The sequence below is a fragment of the Pristiophorus japonicus genome, chromosome 3 (genome assembly GCF_044704955.1).
Source record: "Pristiophorus japonicus isolate sPriJap1 chromosome 3, sPriJap1.hap1, whole genome shotgun sequence".
Taxonomy (NCBI): domain Eukaryota; kingdom Metazoa; phylum Chordata; class Chondrichthyes; family Pristiophoridae; genus Pristiophorus; species Pristiophorus japonicus.
Genome location: NC_091979.1, coordinates 204,540,996 through 204,550,621, shown reverse-complemented (window position 1 = coordinate 204,550,621; position 9,626 = coordinate 204,540,996). Strand labels below are relative to the sequence as shown.

At 44.2% G+C, this 9,626-nt stretch overlaps 1 protein-coding gene across 2 annotated transcripts in view; it reads right to left on the bottom strand.

The window, feature by feature from the left end:
- Positions 1 to 2,657: 2,657 nt before the first annotated feature.
- Positions 2,658 to 9,626, bottom strand: part of bard1 (BRCA1 associated RING domain 1) — a 228,838-nt gene continuing 221,869 nt past the window's right edge. Inside the window, exons 10-11 of one of the 2 annotated variants that reach the window (XM_070876214.1) lie at positions 7,005 to 7,108; positions 2,658 to 3,524 (exon numbers count right to left, since the gene is read on the bottom strand). In XM_070876214.1, the coding sequence (XP_070732315.1) occupies positions 3,189 to 3,524; positions 7,005 to 7,108 (440 nt within the window). In that variant the 3' untranslated portion in view covers positions 2,658 to 3,188. Of the gene's footprint in view, positions 3,525 to 7,004; positions 7,109 to 9,626 lie in introns of those variants that run through there. The other variant, XM_070876215.1, reaches the window with a different exon arrangement.

Here is a 9,626-nt window from a genome sequence, read left to right as displayed (position 1 = left end):
CCTCCTCCTGCACCTCCTCATCATTAGGTGGTACTACTGGCTCAAACTCCAACAGCTATCCCCTCATGAGGGCTAGGTGGTGTAGCATGCAGCAGACCACCACGAATATGAAGACCCATTCAGGAGAGTACTGCTAGGCGCCACTAGACCGGTCCAGGCAACGAAATCTCTGAGCACTGCAGTGGGATCCTCAAGCAATGATGCACCTGGTGCCAGAATGAGCCTCATTGTATGCATGCTCTGCTGCTGTCCTGGGGTTCCGCAGTGGAGTGAGCAGCCAGGTGGACAGGGGATATCCCTTGTCGCCAAGCAGCCAACCACAATCCTGATTTGGGTCGATGAAGAGGGCGGACACACTGGTCTGGCGCAGAATGAATGAATCGTGGCTGCAGCCTAGGTACCTCGCAACAACTGCCAGAATCAGACACTGGTGGTCACATTGTCAACCGCAAGGGGTTCCACTCTCACAAAGATCTCGGGGTGGTGGTGTGGTGCCCTCAGCCCAACGTGTGCAGTCGATCGCACTCTGCACCCTTGGGAACCCTTCAATGCGGGCAAATCTGGCCTGCCGCTCCACCGACTTGTCCCTCATCATCGGGAATGAGATGTAGTCCATCAGTAACCTGCTGGATGGAGCGATGTGCAGAAAATTGAGAAATGTTGTCAATGTCTGCAGTCACAGACTGGAAAGGCCCCATAGCACAAAACTTCAGAGCTTTGGTGACATTGGTCTCAATAGTCAGGGCGGTCCGGAGCATTGTGTGAGGCTCCAGATCTTGGCGGAACACATTGCAGTGCTCCCTCAGTACTTCCTTTCTGAATCTCAGCCTTTGCAGGCATTGCTCATCACTGACCTCAAGGAAGGAGAATTGACGTCTGTAGACCCTTTTGAGGGTAGGGTCTCCTTCCCCCAGCTCTGTGTTGGCCACCTCCCACTGGATGATGGCCATCTCCCTGGTCCTCCTCATGGTCGCGTGTCTCTGCAGGCTGTTGCTGGCCAGGCTTCTGGCCCAGTATGTGGGTGGGTGGGGGTGGTGGTGAAGGAATCAGCCTACCTGACCCTCCTCCTGATGCCATCTGCCTCCTGGACACCCTCTCTACGTGCAGGTCTGCACACATTTACAGGCCCTTCTGGATGTTGCGCAGGCATGGCTGCTGCCTTCCTTGCCCGCTGCCTCTCTGCACGTTGCTGAAGGCACCGCCTTCTCCTCCGTGCCGCCCTGCGTCTGACAAGGTGTACAAGGTGTTCCCCTGTCAACACTGATCCCATTGTGTTTGAAGGCTGTACCCCGACAAACAGGCCTCTGGAGAACAGAATGAAGCCTTCACTAATGAGTCAGAGCTCAAAGTTCTAAAAACTCTCCAAAAAATTATAAAGAGCACTCAGCAGGTTAAACAAATACAAAAAAAACCAAAAGCAAAAGTTTGCAGCAAAAATACCCCCGATTGCATAAATCCTCCGTTGTCCTCCTCCAGCGGTGTCAAGTATCACGGAAAAGTGTACCGACCCAAAAAGCTGGCGGAGCACTGTTTAAAAACTTTTTATACTTTAATATGAGTGGCATGGCCACGTAGCAGCAGTGCGCACGCTGATGACATCACCACAGCCGCAAGCCCTTTACAGTCGACTGATTTCGGTGCAAGTGCTCACCGCTGAAAAAGCCCCTGCGATGAATGTGCATCGGGGGGGGGGGCCAATGGACCAGAACACGTCGGCTAATCAATTTTGCCGATTGGATGCCGAAAACCTGCAGTAACGGTCCCTCCCGGGACCCTGAATTTCGGCCCGAGAGAGTACAAAAGCAAGTTATGGCGAACCTGAATAAAATACTGGTTCGGTCTCAACTGGAGTATTGTGTTCAATTCTGGGTACCGTACTTTAGGAAGGATGTGAAGGCTTTAGAGAGGGTGAAGAAAAGATTTACGACAATGATTCCAGGGATGAGGGACTTCAGTTACTGGAGAAGCTGGGATTCTCAAGAGCAGGGAAGGTTGAGAGGAGATTTGATAGAGATATTCAAAATCATGAGGGGTCTAGACTAGTCAGAGTACATAGAGAGAAACTGTTCCCATTGGCGGATGGGTCGAGAACCAGAGGACACAGATTCAAGGTGATCGGCAAAAGAACCAAAGGCGACATGAGGTTAGGATCTGGAATGCACTGCCTGAAAGGGTGGTGGAGGCAGACCCAAATCGTGGCTTTCAAAAGGGAATTGGATAAGTACCTGAAGGAAAAAAACTGCAGGGCTATAAGGAAAGGGACTAGCTAAAGTGCTCTTGCAGAGAGCTGGCACGGGCTCAACGGGTTGAATGGCCTCCTTTTGTGCTGTAACCATTCTGTGATTCTTTCAAAGAGCTGGCACAGGCATGAAAGGGCCGAATGGCCTCCTTCTATGCTATTTGATTTTATGACATCGTCTGAGTTCTTCATTTCCAAAAATTCAGTAAGCTTTTCACAGCACTGACTGACTGACCTTAGCTGACACTACTGTTGATAATTATACGGTAAGGTGCTACAACAAACAATGATGGAAGTTTTACTGTACTGCTCTCCTTCCTGACTGGAATTGGACTACCATGACGATCCCAATTATCGTTAAATTACAGACCTGAGTAAATTAAGAACAGTTTCACAGATTCAAACCGAATTTTGTTTTATTTAAATTGTGCTTTTCATTTCTATGATTTGGCCTGAACCCAAGCAAATGGACAGACTTAACTGGGACAAACACTTATTACAAAGCGCATGATTTCATAACCAACACATTAATAATGAAAGGATTAAAGCAGACCTACAAATGCTGGCACACAGCATGTCTGGATTCAAGTTAAACACATGTATTTCATTATTCCTTTCATGTTAAAACAAATTGAGTGTGAAAAACGTGTAGAGCAAGATATAAAATAAATCTTTTTATTGAATGAGCTTAATTTAGCATAATGAATACTTAATATGACACAGTATAAGTGAAGTTAGCAGAGGAAGGTCATTATAAAGCAATTTTTACAGTGATTAGTTTAATCAAACTTTGACCCATAATTTTAATGTTATTCATATTTTCTCTGAGCTGCTTTTACATTTTAAAGCAATTTTTTTTCATAATTTTTAATCACTAGCACATAGACGCACATTGCTTTTAGTCTTAATTTTCTAAAATAAATCAACTCCACGTATAGCTTTAATTCCATTAGGGCACAGTAACTGAAAGCAGTTCAAATGATTTCACGCAGTCAATCAGCCATGCGGAATGGGTAGTCCACACTTTGCCCAGCCTCACTTTCTCAGGCTTGTAGTTACTGTCTTTGTCATAGATGATGTACTGTGTACAGAACGACTGATCCGAGCCAGGGAGTGCATGGTAGGCCACGGTGTTGATGCTCTGAGTCACATCGCTATCAGGCTTGGGCTGCCGGGCAATGACCTGGCCCCCACCGACCTTGACCAAATGAACAAGCTCTTCTTTCTTGCGAGTTTTGAAGGGGCCCATGAAATAGAAGTGGCAGCCATCAAACAGCTTCGGTAACTAACAGTCAGCAAAAAAAGTCCCGTGATTAGAACTATACAACAGCATGGGTCAACGATTTGTTACAAAGCATTTCAACCTGTACTGGAGACAACTGCTGTATGTAGAAAGGACCTGCAGCACGGAGTTACAGAAGGTTAGTTATACTCACACACAGATAAGGTACAGGTTGAACCTCACTTATCTGGCACCCTCGGGACCTAGCCTGTGCCGGATAAGGGATTTTGCCGGACGAGGGGAGGTCACGTTAAATTGGATGGTACAGGTACTGAGCAAGGGGATATCGGGGCTGGCTGGCTTGGGGCTGGGAGTGCGGCAGAGTGATCATGGGGGGGGGGGGGGGGGGGAAGAAATGGTGGATTGCGGGGTCAGGCCAGCGGCAGCGAGAAAGGAGTTCAATTTGTTCATGGTGCCGGATAAGGGAGTTTTAACCTGTAATAAGATTTCGGAATGTCAGATGGATTTACTTAAATAACTTCAAACATTCACACATTCTTCTTCAAAAAACTACCTAACAAATATGAACCAACAGGTTCAACTGTAATAATTTTAAATTCGGTGGAACACTGTTCATGCAAGCAGTTTGTACACAATAGAACTGACTATTCCAGTACACTAAACAAGTATGAATGAGGAGGAAGACAGCTGGGGATAGGTATTCAGCCTATCTAGTTTACTTCATATTCAAGATATTACATAGAATATACAGCATGGAAACAGGCAATTCGGCCCGACAGGTCTGTGCCAGTGTTTAGGCTTCACATGAGTCTCCTCCCACCCTACTTCATCTCACCCTATTAGAATAACACTCTGTTCCTTTTTTAAACAATATTCATTCCTGGGATGTGGGCTTTCTGGCAAGAACAATATTAATTTGCCCGCCCCAATTACCCTCGAGACAGTGGTGAGCCGCCTTCTTGAACCGTTGCAGTCTGTATGGCGAAAGTACTCCCACAGTGCTATTAGGGAGGGAGTTCCAGGATTTTGACTGAGAGATAATGAAGGAATGGTGATATATTTCCAAGTCAGGATGGTGTGAGACTCGGATGGGAACATTGAGGTGATGGTGTTCCCATGTGCCTGCTTCCCATGCACCTTGTCCTTCTAGGCGGGTTTGAAAGGTGCTGTCGAAGAAGCCATGGCGAGTTGCTGTAGTGTATCTTGTACACAGTGCACACTGCAGCCACGGTGCGCCAGTGGTGGAGGGAGTGAATGTTTAAAATGGTTTCTCCCTCATGTGTTTATCTAACTTTCTCTTAAATGCATCTACGCTGGTCACCTCAGCCACTCCATGTGATAGCAAATTCCACATTCTATTCACTCTCTGCGTAAAGAAGCTTCTCCTGCAGTCCGTATTGGATTTATTAATGATTCTTATATTTATGGCCCCTAGTTTGCACTTACCGAACCAACCTTTGCTGTCTGGATATACACTTGAGTCAATCAACAAACCAAATTATTCTGGTCCCAAACCCTGATTAAATTACATACCCTTCACTATGCAATTACATATGCCATTCTTCATATCAATATTGTATTAGATATCTAAATATGAAATCCTACCCCGCCCCCATTCATTGCCCCATAGTTGCTAGGCCTCTGTCAATCTCGGAGTGATATTCCTCTTGTTGGAGCATTCTAATTACCCACATAACTACATACGATACCCTGAATGATATAATGAATGATTAAGAATAGTTGGGATTTTAGGACCAATACACAAGTGACTGCGTTAGTTATATTTGCCGAATTAGAATTACAATTTTTTTTAAACTTACCTCGATTCCTATTATCTAGCAATTGATTACACAATGAACTATTTCCTTATTGATCCTGTTAGTTTCCAATTTAGCATTAAGTTGCTTGCAACATACCTCATCAAATACTTTGAAAGTTATGACACAAAGTATTGGCTTTCATTCACTAATTTGGTTACAAAAGCATACAAAGCAATTAATGAAGCATAAACCAGCATTAGTTCAGAGATCGCCTTTACTCCAGGATATGCTCAAATTGCTTCCTTTATAAGCAGACTTCAATAGTTTTCCCACTATATACAGACGACTCCTGATAATTCAAAGTTATTTTTTGGTGCTAAATTGTCTTAATTATTTAGTAATTCAAATTAAGTGACGTAAATGAACAAGATAAAGTAGAAATTTGTATCGCACAGAAACAGGCCATCCGGCCCAACAGGCCTATGCCAGTGTTTAGGCTTCCAACGTGCATCCTCTCACCCGATCAACATATCCTTCAATTTCTTTCTCCCGCATGTACTTATCTAGGTTCCCCGTAAATGCAGCTATGTTATTCGCCTTTACCATGTGGTAGCAAGTTCTGCATTCTCACCACTCACTGGATAGGGAAGTTTCTCCCGAGTTCCCTTTTTACGGGGAAACTAGATAAGTACATGAGGGAGAAAGGAATTGAAGAATATGTTGATCGGGTGAGAGGATGCGCATGTGGAGCCTAAACACCGGCATAGGCCTGTTGGGCCGGATGGCCCGTTTCTGTGTTATACAAATTTCTACTTTACTTTGTTCATTTACGTCACTTAATTTGAATTACTAGATAATTAAAACAATTTAGCACCAAAAAATAAATGAATTATCAGGAGTCGTCTGCATATCGTGGGAAAACTATTGAAGTCTGCTTATAAAGGAAGCAATTTGTACATATCCTGGAGTAAAGGCGATCTATCTGAACTATTGCTGGTTTATGCTTCATTAATTGCTTTGCATGCTTTTGTAACCAAATTAGTGAATGAAAGCCAATACTGTGTGTCATAACTTTCAAAGTATTTGATGAGGTCTGTTGCAAGCAACTTAATGCTAAATTGGAAACTAACAGGATCAATAAGAAAATAGTTCATTGTGTAATCAATTGCTAGATAATAGGAATCGAGGTAAGTTAAAAAAATTGTAATTCTAATTAGGCAAATATAACTAACTCAGTCACTTGTGTATTAGTCCTAAAATCCCAACTATTCTTAATAATCATTCATTATATCATTCAGGGTATCGTATGTAGTTATGTGGGTAATTAGAATGCCATAATATCACTTAGAATATCACTGAGAGATTGACAGAGGCCTAGCAACTAAGGGGCAATGAATGGGGGCGGGGTAGGATTTCATATTTAGATATCTAATACAGTATTGATATGAAGAATAGCATGTAATTACACAGTGAAGGGTATGTAATTTAATCAGGGCTTGGGACCAGAATAATTTGGTTTGTTGGTTGACTCAAGTGTATATCCAGACAGCAAAAGTTGGTTAAGCACAGATCTGATTTATTTTTAAACACAGTTCTCAAACAACAACTTTAAAACGACTAATCAGAAGGTTTCAAACATTGAAAGACAGATGAACAAAAAAAAACAGCTTGATAATTTGAAAGTTTAAAAAATGGGTAATGGTGTTGTGACACTTATTAATACTGTAATATCCATCATTAGAGAAAAAAAGATTTGTGTTACCTGCTGCTCCCGGTTGAGTCGCCCACGTTTGGGACCAGTTACACTACGTATCTCATAGTCTTCTTCAGCAACTCTGTCACTGCTCTTCAGGCAAGCTGTCACCCCTTGACAATTGACAAGAAAAGCATCTCTGTTAACTAGCCTTAACGGCACCTGGAAGCAATCCCCCCCAAATGCTTAGCACACAGAATTGACACACTGCTCCTCCAGTCAGCAAACAAAGAAAGTGATACAGCAGAGCAAACATATGGCATGATTAAACCATTATGCAACTACTCAGTGCAAAGTGCTTCTGTCCCCTTACTTCAAAAAAAAGACAAGTATTTATTCCAATGTCGTACCTGCATTTGTTTTTTTAATTGCCATTACTTATTTTGAAATATTTATACATAAATACACCAGAGCTAGATAAAACATCAATCAGCCGAATGTAAGCTGGCAAAGCTCAACTTACATCTGAGCTTTGTGGCAAGACACACAGCAAAATAGAGGACACTGAACTGGCAATAGCATGGAATTTGACCCAACAACTCCTCTGGTTATCATGAGCTGACTCTAATTAATGGCATCGCAGGAAACTCTTGATTTTCCCCCCTTTTCCTCAGGGACTCTCGGGTAATACAATATTCTACATACGCACAGTTACTATACAATGCTGAAAATGTGGAGATCTCAGAGTACAGAACTTTTGACTGGCTAAATTGAAAAGATGTGGTTAATAGCCGATAGCCTGTCCTAGGTATGGTGAAGATCAGCAGGCAAAGTGACAACAGGCAGAATATAAAATATCAAACACAGGCCCCGAAAGTTACCAAAAAGTCTAATATTCTTAAATTGTAGCAGAGAACATTGGGTTCAATTTTTCCCAGTTGTCTGCACTGTTTTTTTGTCGTAAATTAAAATATCCAAGTTTCCCCAGCAGCAAAGAAAGGCTGCACCCATCTCTCCTCCACCTTATTCTAAGACCACCCGCTGCGTTTGGTCTTGTTGATTCCACCCCTGCCCGCAGGTGGTGGCGCAGCGATTCTCGGGTTGGTACCAAGCTTATTCTTTCGAGCATCTCGGCCTGGGCTTCTTCAAAGGCTGGTCTGCGGATTGGAGTGGGAGTTGATTCTGTCAATGGCCACGGGATCTGGGCGGGTTCTCTTATTGCAGTAGTTAACTCAGACATTCCCTCCCTCATGTGCCGAGTGTCTCAACTACCTGCGACATTCCCTCCCTCATGTTCGCCGACAGTGTTCCCATTTCTCGAGAGAGTGTTGTTACTTCTCCAGACAGTCCCGATACCTAATCATCCACCCCACTGATGGTGTCCAGGAATGATCGCGTACGGTCAATGCCCTCCGCACTCATTGCCATCATCTGAACCACATCTGTTAGATCCTGCACCTCAGGAGAGTGCTCTCCTTCCCCTCCTCACCCTGGGTGTGGCTCGCTGCATCCCACTGGGACCCGCAGCCTCGGACTGAGAAACCATGGAATGTCCCACTCAGGAAAGGGTCTGGCACCTCAATAGGCGGCACCTGCACTTCCTCTAGAGTGAGTACAAGAGTGGTGGCTTCATCCATTCCCTCCCTCTCACCCCTATGCTCTTGGTCTGGAAGGTCAGTTTGGAAGATGTTCTCCTCTTCAGGCTTGTCCACGTTTGAATCTTCTTCTGCATCGGCTTCAGCCTCGTCAGGGTTGGTCTCAAGTTCTGCAAAATATAACAGAACAGACAAATGGTTAGCAGCAGAGGAGGAAGCAGGGTGGCATGAGTATGCTCACATAACGCAGGCAGCAGGCTCATTTGAAGGACCACGATGAATGATAGCACATCACATCAACCGACGGAGACATCCCCATGAACCGAAGCTAGCCCGTGCAGTACTTAACATTTAGCAAAGCCAGAGTGTGGAATTTGCAGGACTTACCCTCTTCCTGGACTCAGCTTGTGCAGTGGTGGTTGCTTTTCTCCAGACAGGACCCATCAAAGCAGCGACCGTCTTCCAAGGGTGTCAGTGGGTGCAGATTTGCCGGGCCTCCTCCTGTTCGAGTTCTTTCCCTTTTGTTGTGTGCCACCTTCCTCTGTAAAGATGAAAATAATTTTTTTTTAATAAAGAGAGGGTGTCTTTCTGCTGGGTGGGACTTACATTGGTGGTCACATTTACAATTGCAATTCCAGTGAATAAATGAAAATATTACTTACACTAACTACTTGACCAAGGTCCTGCCACATCTTTCTGCACTGGCCTCCAGACCTTGGGGTGGTCACCATTACACAGCAATCTTCTGCAAGTTGGTTCCAGCATTTCTTCATTTCTTTTGATGAAACTTTTGTGTGACCTCTGCTGGTGTGCAGCTCATGCCATCTGGCCTCAATTACAGTAACCAGTGCCTCCACTTGATCCTGTAAGAAATTCTTGGTCCTTGAGCCACGTTGCATATTGTAGTACAGCTCCGATTTTTCCACTGAGAATTAAAGTTCTCACACACAACTGGCTCTTTAAAAATGGCCAAATGCAGACTAGGATCTGTACTGGGCATGCGCGCCCATAGCAATCACGTCAAAAACGTTCCTTTTTTTTGCGCATGTGCAGAAGGGGAGGGCATCGTTTTTTCAGTGATATTAGGCTACACCCC